Source organism: Physeter macrocephalus, chromosome 1, assembly GCF_002837175.3.
Source record: "Physeter macrocephalus isolate SW-GA chromosome 1, ASM283717v5, whole genome shotgun sequence".
NCBI lineage: Eukaryota > Metazoa > Chordata > Mammalia > Artiodactyla > Physeteridae > Physeter > Physeter macrocephalus.
In genome coordinates, this window is record NC_041214.2 from 91,133,281 (window position 1) to 91,155,563 (window position 22,283).

The 22,283-nt window shown below is 49.7% G+C and overlaps 1 protein-coding gene across 1 annotated transcript in view; it reads left to right on the forward strand.

Moving 5' to 3' along the window:
• The window catches only part of MYLK (myosin light chain kinase), a 184,635-nt gene that overhangs the window by 158,258 nt on the left and 4,094 nt on the right, over positions 1-22,283 (forward strand). Inside the window, exons 25-30 of the mRNA XM_028492960.2 lie at positions 1,707-1,924; positions 3,267-3,390; positions 11,261-11,413; positions 14,151-14,274; positions 20,389-20,518; positions 21,980-22,111. Of these exons, the coding sequence (XP_028348761.1) occupies positions 1,707-1,924; positions 3,267-3,390; positions 11,261-11,413; positions 14,151-14,274; positions 20,389-20,518; positions 21,980-22,111 (881 nt within the window). The remainder of the gene's footprint in view (positions 1-1,706; positions 1,925-3,266; positions 3,391-11,260; positions 11,414-14,150; positions 14,275-20,388; positions 20,519-21,979; positions 22,112-22,283) is intronic.

The window sequence follows — 22,283 nt, forward strand, 5'->3', positions numbered from 1 at the left end:
ACAACAGTGAGAGGCCCGCGTACCGCAGGAAAAAAAAAAAAAAAAAAAAAAAAAAAAGATAATTAACATTATTGAGCACTTACTACGTGCCAGGCACTTTTCTAAGCACTTTACCTGTATTAATTCACTCAATCTTCACAGCAACCCTGTGTGAGATAGTGCTGTTTTTACCTGCATCTTACAGATGAGGAAATTGGGGCTCAGAAATGTTAAGAATGGCCTGAAACCTAGGAACCTAGGAACGGAGATTAGAGTTTGACCCAGAGCCTGGCTGGAGGGCAACAGAAATGAAGGGCTTGAGGACAGAGGCGCCACCTGCTGGCCACACAAGGACCTCCTTCTCGGTTGGTTCTAAAGCATTGGTTCCAGCGCCCCCCAGCGGCCACTGGCACAGACTGACCTTTACCCGCTCAGGCCTCCCAGAAGTCTTTGTCCTGTGGTGATGGAGACCTACAGAGGCTTCCGTGTGCTGGGCCCCATGGTGCGTCCTTGTCTGTCTCTCCCTCAGGGCTCAGTAACAAGATCCACTTGGCCCGCAGCAGGTTGTCAGATGATAATTAATATGTGCTGAGCACCCACTGTGTGTCAGGCATGATGCTTTACAAAAGTTCCTTCATTCCTAACTACTATGATGTAGGGACAGATGAGGAAACTGGGGCTCAGAAAGGTTAAGTAACTTGCCCAAGCCACAGTGACAGGATTCAAACTCAGCTCTTTCCCATCTTTGTGATGACTCCCTTAGAAGAGGGAAGCCCCTTGGAAGAGGACAGGCTCAGAAGGAAGCCCACTCAACCTTGTCCAGCTGGTGGATCTACAGGCCATTGTAAAAAGAAGAACTTACTGATGTCTGGATGCTACATAAGTTACCAAGGGGATGCTTTAAGGTTTCTGAGCGGCGAGCAAGGAAGGTGTGTTCGGAAGGCTGGGAGAGGCCCCACGTGACTCAGCATTTGCACTGAAGGGAAATATGCTGGCTGGCCAATCCTTAGAAAAGACGCCCACTGCAGGCCCCAGAACCACCATGGCCAGGATCCAAAGTCTATCCAGGCAGGAAGGATGTACTACACTCCCAGCCTGGGCCAGGGAGCAGGCGAGGCAAGTTAGTTAAGGCTGGAAGGAGTAAACTGATGTTATAGGCCTAGCCAGAGGAAACAAATCGAGCACAACTGTAAGTATAATAGGTTACAGCCAATGAATTTTACAAAATGTGCTGATGCTTCGTATTATTGAAGATACTTTTCTGTTTCTGGCTATGCAAAACAAATGCTTATGGGTACTGTGAGTTTTTAAACTTCAGTTCTTTATGACTAAAAGACATGGCTGGAGAACAGGATAATCCCTTACATCTATAGTCATTTGGGGGAAAGAGGTTGCCTGGCAGTTACCCTTTTTGCTTAGGAGATCATTCTAGATCTCTCAGTTCATGGCCACCTCTGAAACTGCCTAGTAGATGCTTCCCTGAACCCCTCCAAAGCTTAGTGGGCACAGGCAGGGTCCCCCAAGCAGGAAACCAGGAGGACCGGGCCATCCTCACACAGTGGAAGACTGGGACCAACATAACGGGTCAGTGGTCTGGGACTCGGGAAGCTGCGGAAAATGCCTGGCACCCCCATACGCTGGGCTTTCCTGGCCGTGACCCCCTCCCCCAGCCTGCCCTGGCCAGGCTCCCTGCTCCTGCGGTCTGAGCTCCCCCTCTGTCCCCGCAGCGTGTCCGGGGGCGAGCTGTTCGAGCGCATCATCGACGAGGACTTCGAGCTGACCGAGCGGGAATGCATCAAGTACATGAGGCAGATCTCGGAGGGGGTGGAGTACATCCACAAGCAGGGCATTGTCCACCTGGACCTCAAGCCCGAGAACATCATGTGTGTCAACAAGACAGGCACCAGGATCAAGCTCATCGACTTCGGTCTGGCCAGGAGGTTGGGTAAGGCCGAGCCACCTCTCCTGTTGTCACCAACATGTCATGGCAGTGGCCGTGGCTGTTTGTGTTCCAGGCACTGTATTAGAGACAACGGTATTAGAGGGGATGCACCGGATTGGAGCTGAGATCAGAGACCGTGGTGAGACTGCCCCTCCCACTTACTGGCTGTGGGAACCTATGTCTCAAATTTCTCATCTGTAAATTGGGATAACAGTAGGACTCACCTCATAGGGTTGTTATGGGATCACTGAGTTAATACAGGTAGAGTGATAAGAGCAGTGCCTCACACATAGTGAGCACTATGTAGGTGTTTTCATTTATTTTATCATTATTATTTTTTTCACTCTGGTGCCTTCAGCAGCAGAACATTTTGCTGATGGTGGTTCCTCACATTTGCATCCTACTGTATACAGTTTCCAGGACACTTTCACCTACTTTCTCTCATCTGATTCTCGCAGCAACCCTTTGAGGCAGGCAGGGCAGATTTTAGGAGCCTCAATTTATAGACCAGGAAACCGAGGTTCACAGTAGCTTTGCCCAGCAAGTCCCACGACGAGCTGGGGTGGAATGAGGACCTGGGGCCTAGTCCAGGGCTCTCGGAAGCATCACTGCTGTTCCTGCCCTTTCAGGAGGCAGGGCACGATAGGGGAAGGCGGTCAGGGCCTGAGTACCCAACCCAAGAGTCATTTTGGTGGGTGATGGTCCTCTATGGCTCAGAGGCACCACCTCAGGGTTATGGTTTTTCCCAACTAACCTCCCAGCAGCTCCTGGGAAGAGAGATGTGACACTACGCGTGGAGAGGTGGGTGGGGGAGGGGAGGAACATGGCTCAGGAGTCAGACCCCCTGGGTTAGGTCCTGACCACCATCTACCGGGGGGCAGGGGGGAGTCACTCCCTGGGCCTCCCTTTTCTCCTTGGGAGATGGGGGTCATCCTCCTTAGGGTTGGCCAGAGCATTAAATAGGAAAGTCCTCATAAAGCAGGCAGCAGGGTACAAATGACAGACTGGATGGTAGAGATTATTTTCAAGCACAAGTCACAACCCCTGTCTCAGGGAACTCATGGGAGAGACAAACACATGGAAAGCCAGTCCATCCGGGGCAGGGCTGTAACGGGCTCTCCCCACTCTGTCAACCCCGCCCAAACATTTGAGGTTCGCATGCAGTTTGTCGGTTTCACTGGTGTATCGATGCACTTGTTCCACGAGGAGGCTGTTGCCTCTGTGCCGTCCTGCAAGGGGAGAGCCGCTGAAGGCCGGCCTTGCCTGTGTCCCTCCCAGGCATCCGCTTACCTCGGGTTGGCTTAGGGATGTTCTGGCGACTGATCCCTCTCCATCCTGGTTGCAGAGAACGCGGGGTCTCTGAAGGTCCTCTTTGGCACCCCAGAGTTCGTTGCACCTGAAGTGATCAACTATGAGCCCATTGGCTACGCCACAGACATGTGGAGCATCGGGGTCATCTGCTACATCCTGTGAGTCCTGGGGCACACGGGGGGAGGGTCCCCAGGCTGCCCTGATGTTGAAGGGACCAGGGCGGGTCCTGATGGGGAGCCCGCCTAGAGTCAGGAGGGCGGTAGGCTCCCATCCCCCTCCTCGCTGCCCTGCCTGGCTTCTGTGCTCCCAGTGATGTGCACAGCCCATGTCACACTTCTGCAGGAGCGTCTAGCCCTACACAGCAAGAGCCCCATTCTGGGCCCCTCACCATCCTTGATGCTGGCCACCTAGGGGCCTTTGGTCAGGAGGACAGGAACGTGGCTGGTGCCGTGGAATTTACCTTCATGTGTGTACATGGGTCCACAGAGAAGCAGGGAGAGAGCCCAGGTGTACATCTGCTGTGGGTGTCATCGTCATCTTCAGAGGACCGCACCCCATCCTCACGGCAGAGGGACCCCAAATTCCAGCTTCATCTCTGCGTCCAGTATACGGACTAATTAATAAGCCCTTTTGGTGATAGAGCCTTTAGTGGGACCCATAGACAACAGAAAGCTACGTGTGTAGTCATTAGAATTGGGAAATTAGGTGGAAAATAGGAAGCCATTCCGTTAAAAAATGCTGGAGAAAAGAGGGAAGGCCAGTAATCTAGACCCGTGCTTCACAGGCAGTAATATGAGGGAATCACCTGGGCTGCTCCTTAGATTACAAGTTCTGATTGAGAAGCTCCAGGGGACCTGAGAATCCACATTTCTAACAGGTGCTGGTTGCTGCTGGTGCTGGTCTGAAGACAGCACTTCGAGTACCAGGCCCTAGAGCACACCCTCTTGTTGGGATCTGGCTGATTTAGTCTCTGAAGCCTCAGGCTGCAAGCAGGCATTAGCCTTAGTGGCAGCCCCTGAGTTTGTGTGGCACCACACAGTTATGGGATGGTCTCCCTGAAAATGCAGATATGCATGTAGTCATTTTGTTAAAAAGTTTTTGTTGTTAAAGCAAAAGGACAAATTAAACATTTTCACAGAAAACTTGAATATGACCTCTAAGAATACTTTCTTAGATCCCTGGGGTCTTCAGACCCCAGTGTGAGAAATGGCTTTAGGTGATTCGACTGCACAGCCAGGTTCAGGAACCACTGTTACAAAAGCTTTAGCAGAAGCAGGGTGATTTTGTGTGTGCGTGTGTGCGCGCGTGTGCGTGTGCGTGTGTGTGCGCGCATGCGCGCGCGCCAATGTGGCTTTTCCACGTGCTCAGGAGTCTTACTCTCCCTGTGGGCTATTAGGACAGCCTACCTCAGTTGAACCTGTGTCACAGGTTCTGTACCCCAGAGAGTCATCTTCTTCCCTGCTTGGGGTCACCCCCACCAACACAGCCTCCCCCAGAGCAGCAGAGAAGAAACTCTGGCCCGGAGTGCATCTCCCTGCCTCTCCCTACCCAGTCCTCTCCAGGAGAAAGGGAGCTGAGTGAAGAAAACTATGCCAGATTCTGTAGTGCTGGCCCCTTGGTAAATAAAGGAGAGCAGGGCAGTGGGGACTGCCCCAGGCTGGATGGGGCTCACGCTGGACCTTTGCCCAGGAGAGGCTCTTGGGAAACGGTCTTTTGTCAGCTCCCTCTGTTCAGACCCAGCTGCCCTGTGGCTTGGCTTGGTCCTGGGTCCCCCTGCAGCCATCAAGGAGACTTGCCTTACTCTCTCCATCGGTTTTCCCACTGCTGTAGAATCAGGACCATCTGTTTGGTCCTCAGAATAAACCTGGGAGTGGGGCATGGCAGAGATTCGATCTTCATTTGGCATTGAGGTCACAGGAGCCAGGGAAGCCCACATGGCTGCCCACTTCCCACAGTCCTAGAGCATGGCCAGCTGTCCCAGTTCACCCAGCACTGATGGGTTTCCCAGGATACAGGACTTTCAGTGCTGAAGTGAGGACCATCCTGGGCAAACGAGGACGATTGGTCTCCCTACGGGTCAGGGCCAGACCGGTGACTAGACGCTCAGTGAATTTGCACAGTGAACACACCTATACCCAGACCCGGAAACCACACAATACCAGGCCCGCAGCCCTCCCGGTGCCCAGGCTCTGGTTACTCCCTCAGGGGTAACCTGATCCCCATTCTAACGTCGCGCACCATGTTCACCTGCTTTTGAACTTTATATAAACGAAATCATACAGAAAGATGTGTCTGGCTGCTTCTGCCCCACCTTGTTTGTGACCCCCATTCATGTTATGGTGTGTAGCTGTAGGCTGTTCATTCTTGGTGCTGTATAGTGTTTCACTCTGTGAACTTCATCCAGTTTGCCCATCCATTCTATGCTGATGGGCTTTTGGCTAGATTCCAGTTTGGGTTATTGTGAGTATTCCGGTACACGTGCTTTAGTGAATATCTTTATGCATTTCTGTTGGATGTATAATCTAAAACTAGAATTACTGGGTCATAAGAGCACTTTATTTTAAAATGAAAATTCTTTGAGGTGGAAGAAGTAATTTGGATAACATGTTACATGGTTTGCTAGATTACTTTTAAAGCTGAGACCTAGGAATAGGGAAGGGCTTTTTGAAATGGAGGAAAAATAATTTTGATGAATGGGGTACCAGCCTGAAGGCATCTGGACGGAGGCGGGAGGAGGGTGGAGAGGTGCCTGTGGAAGGGGGGCAGGTGAGCAGTGGGGGTGACGGACGCAGGCCGGCCCTACACAGCCTCCTGTAGCCTCCCCAGCATCCTGGCTGCTGGGGAGCCAGCACCTCTGCGGGCTGCTCTGCCCTGCGGGACTTTTCCCGCTGGCTCTCACAGTGGCGATTGAGGTCTGGGAGTCTCTCTCCTCAACTAGGGCTGTCAGCAGGGCACGTGGTGTGAGAACAGAAGGTGGAGCCAGCCACATTGCTTCCTCTCAGCCCTCGCTCTGCAGAATTCTGGAGCCACTGCCAGAAGCCCCCAGAAGAGGTTCTCTGGCGGCCCTCGTGCACCCTCCATCCCTCTCTTTGGAGCTTGGAGTCCTTGTCAGGGTCACCGTCCTTGTTTGTTTGTGCCAGAGGATGCCCCCCACCTCCCCACCATCTCCTTTCTGGGCCCAGTGAGATATGGGGAGCTGGGGGACAGGTGATAACAGATGTATCCCTCAGCGCAGATTTGGTGAGCACCTCCTAAGTGAGCAGCTGTGTCCCATAGGTTGTTTTGACTTTGCTGAAGGAACTCCTTCTCACACCCTCGGAGAGATCGGGGCAGATCCTCTCACGGCACAGGAGACCTGGCTCCACTGCCTGCCCAGGGTCCCCAGGCAGGGTAGAGATGTAGCAGGTGGGGTTGGGGGCCCCTTACCCTCTCACCCCTGATTCTGAAGGGAGAAGCAGATTTCGTGAATCTGCTGGAGACTTCTGCTATTTCCAGTACCCATTGGTTTCTGGCAGGAAGAGAGAGGACCAGGCTCTCTAGGCCACACTTCAACCGTGAAGAAATTCTAAGCCCCGCCTCCTTTTCTAAGACCTCCTTCCCTCTCTTATCTCCCTCCCCCCATTTCCTTAGGACTTGCTGTTCCCTTACTGCCTGTGGAGACACCAAAACCCTTCTCTGTGCCCTGCCCTCACCCCTACCCCAGAATTCCTTCTCCTCCTCCCCTCCCCCAAACTGCTGCCCTGCTTTCTCCTCCCTACCATCTTCCTGCTGTGCTCAGCAGCAGACTTCCCATCTCAGCTCATTTGTGAGCACGCACCATGGTCCAGAGAGCCAGGTCCATCCCCATCTGGAATCTAACTTCTGGGGACAACAGCCTAGTGAGCTGGGGAGAAGTCCCAGTACCCAAGCATCAGGTACCTACTCAGACTCAGATTTGGATGCAGGGCTCTTCAGAGGGATCCAGTGGCTCCACCCAGGGCTGCTTCTGCCCTCTTAGCTGCTGAGTCCAGATATGCTCTCTATTGCAGGTCCTGAGATGTCCAGGCACCCCACATCCACACCAGGCCCAGACACCACCTGCAGGTTTTGCTCTCCAGGGACTTGGGCTGTGGTTAACATGACTAAACCCTGGGTCTGTCTTTCCTAGGCTATTGCACAAAACGATGCCCAGCTCTTCCTGTGGGGCCTGCCCAGCCCTCTCAAATCTTCGCACCACACCAGGGAATGAGTATCCCAAGGATAAAACGGGATAAAAGACTAACCCCTTCCTAAGCACTCAGTAGTTCTGCTGGAAGATGTATGGCCTCCTTTGCTGGCCATTCATGCAGTGGAGTCATCTGCTTAAAAAACACCATAGAGAAAGTGTAATTCAAGAGGCATTTCTGCCTTCTGTCTCCTGATGTTCTGTCCTCCAAGCAGAACAGGCCCCCGCATCAGATTCCCTGGTGAAGTTTGGCTGCAGTAAGAGATTAGGAATTAAGAAATTAGAACACCCTGCAGTCATGTCCTTAGTTGACTCATTAGCACAAAGACTAATATTTAACCATTAAAAATGAACATTAAGACTCTGTATACACTTGTGAAAGACAATGTCAAGTGAGGAAAAAGTAGAGCAACCAAGAACTTGCCCACACTGATTACAATTTTGTGAAAACCAGACAAATTCACTGGTTATGTTGGGGAGGAAAAAACTTTCCTCTACCTCTTTGGTTCAGTTCTTGGGGGCCTGCAAGTCAAACTGACAAAAGACAGATTAACGGGACTTCCCTGATGGCGCAGTGGCTAAGACTCCACACTCCCACTGCAGGGGGCCCAGGTTCGATCCCTGGCCAGGGAACTAGATCCCATAAGCATGCTGCAACTAACAGTTCACATGCCACAACTAAGGAGCCCACATGCAGCAGCTAAGACCCGGCACAACCAAATAAATAAATAAATATATATATATTTTAAAAAGGACAGATTAACAAAAAGTAAACAGATTTAATTATGTACATATGCACAGGTGTTCATAAAGAAATGTGACTCAAGTTACCTTTAAAATTTGGGGCTTATATACTACTTTAACAAAGAGTGATAAATTATACAGAAATAACTAGATGAAGGAAAAAGGGTTTGGAGCTTCTGGAGGGAGTAAATTGTGACAAAGTGACTAGGAAATGTATAGGGACTGTTCAGCAAGATCTAATATGCAGATGAGAGTCTTTCTTCTCTTCCTGGGAAGAAAAGAAATGGACAAATAGAACAAATGGAAATTTATGTCACCTTAACGAAGAGAACTTTATGCCCTGCTTTTAGAAAGAGGGAGGACAAAGGGCTAATTGCCTTCAGTTCAAGGCAATTTTTATGCCCAAGTTCATATTTTGGGGTGGTATACTCTGATCCCCTTCAGTTAAAACCTAGGTAAGACTAGGAAAAGAGATGAGTAGCTGTGTTTTTAATGCTAGGGTTACTATGTTTGTTGATTGGGTTGAACAACCCAACCATATATGATCCTATGCAAGTTCTAGCAATAAAGAAAAAGTACAAGAAAGGAAGTTCAAAAATTCTGCAAAATCCCACCACCACGGAACGGCATTACTAAAATTCGAATACTGTCTTCATCATCATGCTCTGCATATTTTGCAAGTTTTATCTTAGAGACGTACTGTTTATCAGGGGGAATGCTGGGGGAGCTGGGGCAGGTGAGGAGCCAGCCAAGGCTTGGGAGGGATTTCAGATGGATGGGCTGCCAGGAAGGAGGAGTGCCAGAGGCCAGAGGAGAGGAGGCTCTCCCCAGCTATGAACACCACAGAGATTAAGCCCTATCTTTGCAGGATGACAGTTCCTAATTAGGAAAGGAGGTTTACAGAAGGCGGCCTTTCAGCATTCCACCGCAGGGTTGTTTGCTTCCCCGCCCCCCCTCCCAGCAATCTCTTGGAATGCTGTAGGACTTCCCCCCTTTGTTTCAAATGGAAAGTGCAGAGACAGAATGAAGCACGTAGCTGGCAAGCAAGAGTCAGGCTGCTTCTTGATGGGACTAGTTAAGCCTATGGTCTTCCTGGGAGCCCCTAGGAATTCTAGTCCAGTACCCTTGATGTATAAGAGGGGAAGCTGAGGCCCAGAGAGGGGAAAGGAATAGCATATAACAGTACAGACTCAGGCCTGGTGAGGTCCCACCCTTCCCTCACTGTGATATGATCGAGAATGATTATCTCCATGCCTTCTCAGAACATAAATTGGTGTCTTGCTTTAAGACATCTTAAGGCCATCTATAAAACTCTTTTATTCAAAAGCACAAATATGTTGATTAGGGTGAGATATTTCACACTGAAAAAGCTCTTTTTCTTCTTTTTAATGAAGATTTTCACCAGAGGGTTCCTCCCATGGCAAGCTTTCCTTGCAATATTTCAATAGATTTTGTTTTACAAAACTTAGTTTCCGGGGCTGAGTGTATTTCATAAGCTGAGGCCTCTTGGATGCCAAAACAGCTCCCGAGGGGGTTGCATTATTGTTTTTGATGAGGGATTTGGGGAAAGGGATGTTAGTAAAGCCTTAACTTGGAAGGTTGATGGCATGAGGGCCCTAGATCCATCTCATGGGGCTCAGGTGGGGACAGGGCAGGACCAGCTACATAAGTCGTAGAGCCCAGTGCAGCATAAAAAGGTGGGGTGACTTGTGTAAACATTAAGAATTTCAAAATGATGGCAGCAGAGCATTAAGCCAAGAGTGGGGCTCTTCCAAGGCCCATGAAGCTGGCCCTAGGTCAGGGTGAGTGGGGGGCTGGATGGCTGGGGTGAAGACGAGGTGCCCGCCAGAGGTGAGAGGTGAGGCCAGACGTCTGCTCTATCCGGCTTTGAGATACTTTACCTTCTAAATTTTATTTGGCTTAAGCCATTGGTGAGTCATTCCAGAGATCACGGATTGATGGGGCAGTGGGGGTGAACTGTGTACAGAAGAACTGCATAATAGCTATGGTCACAGACCAAGCTCCATACTGCGGACCAGGCCTCCTGCCAGTGCTGTACACTGTGATTTACTTCATCTTCCTAGAAAAGACTGTACAAATTAGCGGTTAAGAAATAGGTTCGTTGACTGCAAATCCTTGGGCAAGTTACTTACCCCCACTTGGTGCCTCAGTTTCCTTATCTGTTAAACGAAGTAATGAGTTACCTGCCTTAAAGGGTGGTGTTAAGACTGAATGAGTTAATCTGTTTTAGCCCAGTGCATGGCACATAGTGAACATGTGATAGATGTCTGCTGTCATGAGAATGAGGACGCAGGAGAAGGAGAACAGGGAGAGGTGGCAGTGGTGACCACTCCAAGTAGCAGGTTGTCCATCTAACAGAGGAGGAAGCTGACACGGAGAGATGAGGGGAATTGTCCAAGGTTACCCAGCGAATGAACAGGCCGTGGTTCCTCTGAGGGAAGTTTTCTGGTTTGGCCTAAATGCCTCAGGCGCATTGACCTCAAGTATAGATGGATCACCGACTGCATTGCAGGTCCACCCTTTGTGGACACACCCTTGCTGAGCCCCGCGTGGGCTGGCCCTGTTCTTGATGCCGAGGGCGGGACAGGGCGCGGTGATGAGTGCTGTACCACGTGACCAGTCCACGTGTGCGCGTGTGTGTGCGCGCGCGCGCGCGCGCACACACGCGTGCCTGGAGCCCTGCGAAGGAGGCCACTCCTCCCCCCAGGACCTTGGAGAAGGTTCTGCGGGGCGAAGTTCTCGCCTGGGTGTTGGGGAAGAGCAAAGCCAGGGAGGAAGGCCCTGCTGTGCTGTGTGGAAGTGGTAAACTGAAGAAAAGTCCCTCCACCTCAGCTTCACAGGCAGGTGGTGTCAACAGGCGGGCGACACCCCAGAAGTACAGTGAGTGAGCCAGCGGGCAGAGGCTGAGAGCCACGCCCCCTTCTCTCCTGGGTGGGAGGAGAGGCAGGCGCGGGGGCGTTTGGGGCGCTCTCACCTCTGACCTCAGGGAGCGCTCCCCTGGCGGGACCGCCCTCCCTGCTGGCCTCCCCCACTCACTGCTCTCCTCTCTCATCCCCCAGGGTCAGTGGACTGTCCCCCTTCATGGGTGACAACGATAACGAAACCTTAGCCAACGTCACCTCAGCCACCTGGGACTTTGACGACGAGGCCTTCGATGAGATCTCTGATGACGCCAAGGATTTTATCAGCAGCTTGCTGAAGAAAGATATGAAGTAATGAGTCGAGATTTCAGTCTTTTCGGCCTCCCCACTCCCTGGACTGGGGTCCAGAGGCAGGGACTCTCTTTCCCTGTCGTGGGTCCCTCCGCACCCGAGCAGGGGAGGACGGGCACTGCGTGCACGAGGGTCCTGCTTCCTGGTGCCGGACACTCTCCTGTCTTTCGAAGCACAGAAACCTCACCTGAAAAGCAACACTTGACTGAGTGTTGATGCAATTAGGCAGCTTGCGTGTGAATAACGACAGCCCCTTTTATTCTCCGTGTACAGCTGTGGCCTGCAGCCGCCCTGCTGAAACCTCAGCCCCGCTTCTGGGGCTTTCAGGGGAGGTGCCCTATTTGCCGGTCCTTATCATACTCCTAGCTATTCTGGCTTGATGCTTATTTTGTATCTAAATCATGTAGGAGCTGCCTGCCTGAGTGTGGCCAGGTACCTTCCACCACTGGCCAGTTAGGCTGTGACCCCAGGCCACTGGGCCCATCTCCATCTCTGTCCCCTGCAACCGTGCAGACTGTGAGGTTCTCTCCTCCACCTTCTGGGGCTGCCTGGAGCTGCCCAGGTGGTCAGCAGATGACTATAAAGAACATCTGTGAACATCAGGAGGCCTGAGCGTTCAGGCGTATAGACGGCCTAAGGCTGTGAGGAAAGGTCAGACGGCCAAGGTGCTCAGTCAGTATTTCAGGAAGAGGATGGAGGCTAGAGCAGTAGAGGAGGGGAGGTTGAGGGGGTCTTGGTGTGGCTGGAGAGAATTCACTGGCAAGGGGAAGCAGCTACAGTAAAGCAGGAAGGGGAGAGGGGCCGTGCACGTGCCGGGGGGCCCGGCCTGCACCAGGGCAAGGGGGCGGTGGGGTGTCGGTGGGGGTCCACGGGCTGTTGGGCGCCTCACCCACTCTGTGAACAGGTGGCCAGATGAGGCAAGGCCTGGCTCCAGGGGCCCCGGGGAATCGTATTTGGCAACAGGAGCAGCTGTAAGCTTTTCCCCAGAAGGTGGTGTTGAAACGGGTGGTGTGCCGGAGGAAGGTGGGAGGGGTCAGCCCAGAGGCTCTGCATGTGCCCCAAGGGGACTTTGTGGCCTAGGCTCTGCCCTGTCTGCCTGGCCTGCATGAGGCTGTCGGTCGTCTTGCCCCTCTGGGGGAAATCCTGTCTGGGACATGAGAGCACAGTTGCTAAAGGAGCGAGGCTGGAGGGTCTCTTAAGTGGTTCGGTCTGGTTTTCTGGTTACGCACCCACCTCTCAGTCCTTTTTAGCCAGCTCAGGGCCAAACTCCTCCAGAGGAGACATTCCACGCTCCTTGACAGCGAGGTCTTTTTAGCACTTTGCTGCCCCAGTCTTCGCCTCAGAAGCAGGCATGACCCAAGGAGGATCTAGATGTTGGGGGGGCCGAGATGCCCCTCCCGTGTGAGGGGTCCCCGCTCCCCAGGTGCCTCAGGGAGGTGCGGACCTCCTTCCGAACAGAACTCTGGTCCAAGGATGGCTTTTGTCAACCAGGCTTTATTCACCCAAGATGTGGTAAATGAGGTGTTGCGTATATACCCTATTTTCTCACCTGACCTTGAGTTTATTCAGAAACGTGTTGGCTCCTCTGTGCTCATGAAATGGACTCACCAAAGAATTGATTTCATGTAGATCAAGACACTAGATTCCCATAAACTCAAACTCAGCATCTCTTCAACCAGAAATCTCCATCTATCAGCACTTTTAAAAATGTTTTTCTATTATAAATTAATACATGTAAGTTGTACAAATTTTGAATATAAGAAAATTAAAATCATCCATATCCCCTTATCTAAAGATCACTACATTTTGCTATAGTTAGCAAATTTACTTTTACTCATTTTTCTACATATGTTAGCACTTGGTACTTTGGACTTCATTAGTCCTATGACAGTCAAGGTGATGGCCCTGAAATATTTCTAGATTCCCAGAGCTTTCAGAAGATTAAATGAGTTTCAGTGCAGTTCTAAGGTTGTCATAATTCATAGGTTGTACAAAAGACATACCTCTTTGAGTTTTTTTTTTTTTTTTTTTTTTGGTGGTATGCGGGCCTCCCTCTGCTGTGGCCTCTCCCGTTGCAGAGCACAGGCTCCGGACGCGCAGGCCCAGCGGCCATGGCTCACGGGCCCAGCCGCTCCGCGGCATGTGGGATCCTCCCAGACCGGGGCGCGAACACGGTTCCCCTGCATCGGCAGGCAGACGCGCAACCACTGCGCCACCAGGGAAGCCCCCTCTTTGAGTTTTAATGGGAAAAACCTGATACTCAACCACACCATAAGACTTGAGAGTTCACTGATTCTCGAAGGTTTGGGCCTAAGGTTTCACTCTTCTCTCCATCAGACAAGGAGGCTGAAGGATCGGGCCTCCACAGTTCCCAGCCCCCACGTGACCAGCAGAATGACCCCACCTTGGAATACGGTGCCAGTCATTCCCAGACATGTCTGCCCTCCAGCACTTAGCCTCCCTAGACCCCAAGGGCAGGTCATGAGACTCCAGTTGCTTACTGGTGTTTAGGCCTTCTTAACACCAATGTATTCTGGGTCTGGTCAGTGTAACCCCGACCAAGAGAGGAAAAAGGCCAAGAGCACAGTGATTCTCATCATTGTGGATAGACTGGGAGCAGAGAGCCCTGGGCTCTGCCCTGTGTAACTAGGGACAGGTGACCTCCCGTTTCTGATCTGACCAGCAGTCTCTGTGGTCCCCTTCTGCTCAGAAACGCTCTGATCTCTGCCTCTATTAGAAACCGCTTGGATTGCACCCAGTGCCTTCAGCATACATGGCTAACGAAAGACACCAAGAACATGGAGGCCAAGAAACTCTCCAAGGACCGGATGAAGAAGTACATGGCAAGAAGAAAATGGCAGGTAATGAGGGGTCACTTTGGACTGGGATGTCGCCCCTCATAATTGCTTTATTCAAGGTACCCTCATTCCCAACTTGCCCTGGCCTCACTCCAAAAATGTTTACATTTGTTTCTGAAATAGTCTGGGACCAAGACTGACATTCCATGTCTTTGTGACTAGGGACGAGCAATGTCACCTTTAGGACTATTTGGCAACCCTGGAGAATGTGATCTCCTTATAGGTAGCGTGATGGTCTTGCATTTCTTTACAGTGAAGGAGGTGGGCACATGATCCACAAAGAGAGACATGGGAGAGACATAGAGAGGTTGTATGTTACTAGCTACATGTCCTTAGCCAAGTTACTTAACCTTGCTGTGCCTTCATTTTCTTATCTATAAAATGGGGATATTAGTGGTACCAAATCTTTGTGAGATTCTCACTGTTGTGAGAATTATATGAGATAATATTCATTTGGCCTTTAGCACATTGCCTGGGACATAGTAAGTGTTCACAAATGAGATCGGTAGCCAATATGTATGGAGGGCTGGCCACGTATCAGGGAACATTCAAAGCACTCTCTATGCATTGTTTTTTAATCCTGGGAGGCAGGTACTATTGTTATCCCCAGTTCTCAAACAAAGCAGAGAAAGGTTAGGAAGGTCACCCAGCATCACAGCTAGTAACTGGGAAAGCCAGGATTCAAACCCAGAGACTGGCTCCAGCGTACACAGTCTTAACAGCACACAGTTTAATGACACAAATTGCCTCTGATTGTTAGCTGATGGAGAAAATGATCATCCAAAACCATAGAGAACTTATCATGATCTATTTTATTTTTATCATCACTACTAGTATTATAAAATTCCTGGGCTACTGGAGGGTACATGGTTTCTATACTCAAGGAATGTATAGTGTAACAGGGACCTGAGCAAATAGACATAAAAGGACATAACACACACCAAGAATTATAAATGATCACTATAGCTCTCCATACCCATATATGTGAGTGCGGACAGAGAATGGAACCAGTCACACCAGAGGTGGATGTGGTTGTGAAGAAAGGCTGCCAAGGGCAGGAGTCTGAAGTTGGCCATGGAACATGAGTAGAACACAGAGAGGAAGGGATTACAGCACAGACGGAGGAAAAGGCTCAGAGGTGGGAACTGGACCTCACCCTGATCATGCTGGCCTGACAGGAGCAGTCTTTTAGCTGGGCATTCAGGGGACTTGGGCATTTAGACCTTGCCTTTGTGGCAGAGAAAAAGGAAACCACCATTTTAGGGGCAACTGGGACACTGGTGATTTGCCACACAGAATGACTAAACCACAGTTCACCGAAAAGTCCAAGTTCACACAAAGGTTGAGAGGAGCAAAGGTGAGAGAGGGGCTTCAGGTGTGTGGGTCTGAGAGACTCCACCCCCTGCACATCTCAGCGGCCTCCCCGAAGTGGGAGTCAGTTCTTGGTTAGCCCCACCTGAAGGTTTGGGTGGATCTCCTGGCCTCCGTCAAGTACCTGGTGAGTTGGAACACCTGTGCCGCTTACCTTACCCTCTGGTGTCATTAGGGTCCAGTGAGATCAGAGGAGCAAATACTCTTTTAAAAAAACAAAGCCACAAGGGGGCCACAAAATCAAAGGTTGGCTTTATTAATGATCCTGTGGCCAGTAGATCTCAAAGAAATAGCGGTATTTCTGGAGCGGATACGGTGACTGGTATGCGGGTGGGGCAGTTCTCAGCGGAGGGAATCTCACTGGGTTTTGGTTGGATGAGGCCGTGGGCTAAAGGGCAGCCTTATCACTTCAGGCTTCTGGAGGCATCCACACATCTGCTAGTGAACCAAAGCCAGGAAGAGCCTAAACCCAGGGGATAGGCGCAGAGAAGAGATAAGGAAATGGGAGAGGAAATAAATGGAATTTTTCAGTCAGATGGGTCCGGAAACCATAATTTGTGGTGATATTTGAATCACATTTTTTTCTTGTTGTTTACAGTGTTATAAGCCATAAGGTTTTCTGCAAGTGAGAAGGGAAAGGACAGAATTCAGAGAAGGAACATTAATTTCCTATTTTAATATAGGTAGCAGCACTTGGAAATGGCTTTTCCACAGAAACTGGTTAGGTTTCACAAAATTACATAGAAAAGTAGTCTGCAAAATCCCATTCAACACATAATGTCCCTGAAGCATACTGTCACTGGTAATAGTTCAGCTGCATCTGACCATCTTGTGTTACACTTCTTCCTTAGGAAAATGTTTTCCACATTTTAAACTCTGGATACCAGGACCTTAGCACCCCTGGAATAGGGGGTTCCCTCTGAGAGCAGCTGAGGTTCTGTGTGCTGAGGCGGAGTGGAGTGGAGGGGAATAGAATGGGGTGCGCTGTGGAGGGAGAGGGCCAGGGCAAGCACAAGGGGCCCACAGCGCTCTACAGCTGCGTAAGAAAAGCTTCCTTGCTATCATTCTGGTGTGGTTTTTTGCTTTTTTTTTTTTTTTTAAAAGCTTATGACATTCTTAAGGATTTTTTAAAAAATTTTTAAATTTGTTTATATTTGGCTGCATTGGGTCTTCGTTGCTACGCGCGGGCTTTCTCTAGTTGCAGTGAGCGGGGGCTACTCTTTGTTGTGGTGCGCGGGCTTCTCATTGCGGTGGCTCCCCTTGTTGTGGAACAGGGGCTCTAGGCGTGGGGGCTTCAGTAGTTGTGGCACGCAGCCTCAGTAGTTGTGGCTCACAGGCTCTAGAGCGCAGGCTCAGTAGTTGTGGTGCACAGGCTTAGTTGCTGTGTGGCACGTGGGATCTTCCCGGACCAGGGCTCGAACCCATGTCCCCTGCATTGGCAGGCAGATTCTTAACCACTGCGCCACCAGGGAAGCCCCTGGTGTGGTTTTCATAAAAGGGGAAGGAAGTAACATGGGAACAAGCCCCAACAAGCAAGCAATAGCTAGATGACTCATTGTATTACTGATCTTAGAATGAAGTTATTCTGAAAGAGGGTAGGTTTTTTATTTATATCAAAAGAATGTTGAAGAGACATGGTGGTGAGTAATAGCGTTGAGGGTGGGTAAGTTGAGCAAGGTAACAGGGCTTCTGCATGCAAAATGGAAGCAAAGGACTAGGAATTGGAAGCTTGTGGGCAGCCATCTCTATTCTCTGAGAACCACAAAGACTTCAGCAGTATAGACCAAAGAGCCTTGGGGAAGAAAGCTTTTGACTCAGTATAGCATGGAGTACTCTTGGCCATCACATTTAGATAATATGCATTCTCAGGGGAAATTGTAGTCTTGGGGCTGTTGGTGTTTATGTAGGGCCCATGATGGCTGGCTGGCTCTAGGGTGATCACCTTGCCGAGGTTTTCCAGGGCCTCTCAGCTTTATCCCTGAAAGCCCCTCATCCTGGGCAATCCCTCAGTCCTGGGAAACCAGGCTGGTTAGTCAGCCTGCCTTACCTCGCTGGCTCTCCCAGGGGAGGGAGTCTGTGCTCTGTTGGGGAAGCCGTTACAGACCCTGCCTGCCTGGAACACAGGAACCCAGCCTTGGCAATTGCCCTCCAACAAGAAAAAGGCCTCCTCAAGACAAGAATGGAACTTATCAAGAATTGAATCTTTCTTTTTTGATGTTTTAAAAATTTCCAAAGGTCTCAGTTAGTAAAGCAGCAACCAATTTTCAGCTCAAAGGCATGAAACTGGAAGGCTAGAACATATAGTTCTGATAAATAACTTCCCCACCAACTGTTTTTTCCCATGAAGCAGCTTCCAAAGATTGACCTCTGATGTGTAGGTTATTAAGATTTTCCCTATTAAGCACTTACATTTCTTCCTGTTTTAGAAATAATATGGTCTATTGCTCCATCTGATGGAAAATTTCCCCCAATGTGTGGTCTATTCGTTTGTTATTTGCCACCTTCTCTGAAATATTGTAATGCTTTGATTTGCCTTGTTCTCATAGCTTCGTATTAGTCATTTTGTTAACAGAAGAAGCAAGACTTCATTCTTCCACACCATACAAGTGAAGACAGTCCTGCATCCAGGTGTTTGGGATTAGGGAGCCCATGGGCTCAAGGAAAGCATTCCCTGCTACACATTTGCGTGTCTGAATCATAGTCTTTCTGTAGAAGCCTAGAGCTGCAGGGAGATTTGAATCTTCAGGTCCAACAATGAGGCCCAGAGAGGGGAACTGATTTGCACACGTTAACAGAGTAATGAGTGGTTAGAGAACTAACCTGTCCCTTGTTAGGAACAAACCCTCTGAGTTTAGAGACTCCTGGCCCAGGGCAAACCAATCTGTGTTGGATGAAGGGATTGGAGAGCTGAGAAGGGCTGAGTCTGAGAGTTTGGCTGGTTAGGAAGTGGTCTGGTCCGGCATGGACTCCGTAGGGAGGGCTTCCGTGGCTGGCACCACCTCTTACCCATTTCTGAGGTCAGGGTAAGCTCCCCTGGGAAGAGCTGGGTCTCTCCACTCTCCAGCTAGCAGAACAAACAGATCAGTGATGTCACCAGCAGCAGCCTCTCCCAGAAGGCATGCAAGTTGCTAGGTAGTCTCAGGCTCCCGGGGGGTGTTCTCTGCAGGGCCACAGTGCCTCTGCACACAGTTAAGTCAGTGGGTTGTCATTCCTCACCTTCTTCCCTCCTCATCACCTCCACCTGGGGCCTCCTGGGTTCTTTACAGAGTGACCCAGCTTCACTGTGGGACAGAGGGCCAGAAGCATAACCACACCCCACAGTGTATATGTGAGAGGTGGATGGCCAGAGGACAGGGCAAGATGGAATGCCTGTCCAGAGTACATGAAAGTAGTCTGCAGGAAGGATGGGATGTGACTTAACAGGAAGCGACTGTGGTCACAGCAGCAGGTCTCTGCTTAAACCACACACACACCCCCATTTTCTATGTGATTCCCTAGCAGCCTGAAATTCTTTACTTTTGAAATAATCTTTTAACTGAAGTATACTGGCTTTTCAGATAGTCCAAAATTGTGAGGCTTGCCTGAAATACCTGAGTGTATGAAGTTAATTCAGGAGGAAAATGGCTTTGCCGGCACAGTTTGAGGTCCAGTGGGTGAGTGCCAGCCGTCTGCCTGTGTACAGGCTGTTTCCTTCCTCTCTCAGCAGCTAGTCTGTGGTGACATTTGCTCCCTGGATGCACAGCATCTGGATGCCTCAAAAGATGCTCTGGGTGCAGGGCTGGAAAGCAGTGGTTATGCCTTAGTTTATCTTAGTCATTCCATTGACCATAGAAAAGGGGTGAGAATCTTTACTTAAAGGTGAGAAACACAGACACAATGTGTATTATTGGGGACTTCTTGACCTAAATCCTATGCTTCGTAGAATTTTCAAAATGCAAAGAAAATTTTCAAGTCCTGGCATCTCTTTCAGTAAAAATTCTGTCCTCTCCCAAGGTGCCTCGACTAAGAAAAGCAAAGTGCTGTGCTTTTCATTTCTTTGGGTGCTGCTTTTTGATGCTGGGTGTACATCAGGGAAGAACACCCCTCCAGAACTTCACTGGAGACTTGTGCTGGGGCCAGCTAGAGTATTTCTCGAAATCTCTTAAGTATCTGAATCATAAACAGAACTAAATGAGACCTTGGAGATCATCTTGTCCAACCCCCTACTTATACAGAGAAGGAAACTGAAGCCCAGGGAGGTTAAGCAACTTGCCTATGGTCAATAGAAGGCCTTTTTTTTTTTTTTTTTTTTTCCCAACGGGACCTGTGGGATCTGTAGTAACTGTTCTCTTGGCCAATTAAAATCCTATCACTAGCATTGTTTTATGAGAAACAGCCTCTACTGGGCCCTGTCAGCAGTTAAGTCTTTGGAGCCGTCTCAGCCTGCAGTTGCTTTATATAAACTATCCCTTTTATGGGAGTTGAAGCACAGTATGAAAAGGGTTTTTGTCTCATGTTGACCTTGTTTAGTCACATTAACGCACACATCGGTTCCAGGCCCCATTCCATTCTCCGAACATCTTCTGACACGCTGATAGTGCTGAGCAGAGCAAGGTTGGGCTCACTCCTCTGCAGAACCTCGGCACTCAGGGGGCCCTTGTTTCAAGGACAGCTGCTTCTCCTGGGCTGGGCTCTTCTCCCTGAGCCCCGCTGCCCAGCTGGAACCAGTGACACCGCCTGAGTCCAACGCCAGTGTCTATTTTCCAGAAAACGGGCAATGCTGTGAGAGCCATTGGAAGACTGTCCTCTATGGCAATGATCTCAGGGCTCAGTGGCAGGAAATCTTCAACAGGGTCACCAACCAGCCCACTCAATGCAGAAAAACTAGAGTCTGAAGGTAAGGAGCTCCAGGAAGATTTTCTCCAGCCAGATGGTGACAAAGGAAGGGATGGGGGATGGAGAGGCATTTAGAGGTTTTTTTTTCTTAAGGTGGGGGGGTTGGGTTTTTTAATAATACAACAACCTACAAGGAAAAATTTGAAACTACTTTTACACCGCCCTGACGATAATTACTAAATGTAGTAATTATTCTTTAATTGTTTCACCTTAGGTTTAACTATTTTCAGAAGGAAAGTTATTATTTGTCTAATAGAACTAGATGATCTCCGCTAATCTTTTCCCTATATTTTACATAAGAATTAGCAAAGGCTTTATTAAAAGTTTCGTTTTTCTCATTACAAAAGCAACGCTTGTATAATAGGCAAACATAAAATAAAAATCTCATATAGTAGTGTACTTTTTTAAAATATCCATTTTTTAACGTGTCTTTGCATTTTCCTTTTAAACAAAAATTGACTCATATAGTCCATATTTGTTTGGTATTCTTCATGATGCTGAAACATGTCGTTTGAACTGGGTAGACAGTGACTGGCAGGGCCCCTCCTAGAGACCAACAGGGTTAGTTACTTGCCCACTGTCTTTGAGATGCTGCCCCATCCATCTCCTCAGTGAAGGCCTTGGCCTCTTCCTGCTTCAGATGCATGTAGGGTCTGGCCCTTATCATCTTGAGGTGCCTCATTTGGCCTAAGACACTCCTCCACCTCCCACTGCCTGATGCTTTTGGTATCCAAAGGTGAGAAGCTGAGTCTAGATCCCTTTGTGCATAAGACAGGGTAATTGGTGAGGCTGCTTGCTGAGCTGCTCTGATGTAGCCGGGGACCAAGCCTGCTGCACATGCGCCTGGTCCCTCCTGCTCCAGCCCTGCCACTCTCCAGATGACCCAGAAATAGCCTGAAGGGGAAGGAGAGGATCAGGAGCCACTCGAAGTTACAGCTTTTCCCTGGACCAATCCCAAACCCTGGTCCAGAGTCATACACTGTGAAGGCAGTATCTGTGTGGAGAATAGAGCTATTGGCAAATTGAAGATGCCTCTAGGACCTGGCTCTTCCCTTCCAAGGAGCAGATGAAGGGCCTGCTACTGCCAGAGGAGGGCAGAGGGGGTACAGAGATCAGGTGGGCTGGTATGCTTCCGTCCTTCTTCGATACCCTCAACTGAATCCTGAAACAGCATGAAATGCAGCCAGATAACCTTTTTAAAGATTATTTCCTTTTTCAGTGTGTCAGCATAAGGGAGGGGGAGTCCAAACATTTCCCCAGTTTGGTCACAGTTCTCTCTTCTGCCAAAATCATTTGGCAGCAGGCCAGCCAGTCCGCAGGAGAAAGGTGTGCTTATGATTCTAAGCGCCATTATTTGCTAAATTATAACAACTTAAAAAAAAAAAAGTCAGCTTTTTTAAACCAGGGAAGAGGAGAGAACAAGGAATAAAGAAATTACCATGTCCTCTTCCCTGTCTTCTAGAAGATGTCTCCCAAGCTTTCCTTGAGGCTGTCGCTGAGGAAAAGCCCCATGTAAAACCCTACTTTTCTAAGACCATTCGTGATTTAGAAGTTGTGGAGGGAAGTGCTGCTAGATTTGACTGCAAGATCGAAGGTAAGTTTGTAGCTGTTCTTCCCTTACCTACAAAAGGGGTATGGTTGGCTGGTGGGCCCCTACTGTGTGCCCTTGGCAGAATGTCAGTTCTGGAACGGGCAGGCTGTGAGGGAAAATGGGGCAGTGGGCCCACCTGCTTAAGACTAGGGCCATTCAGTGACTCACTGAGGGC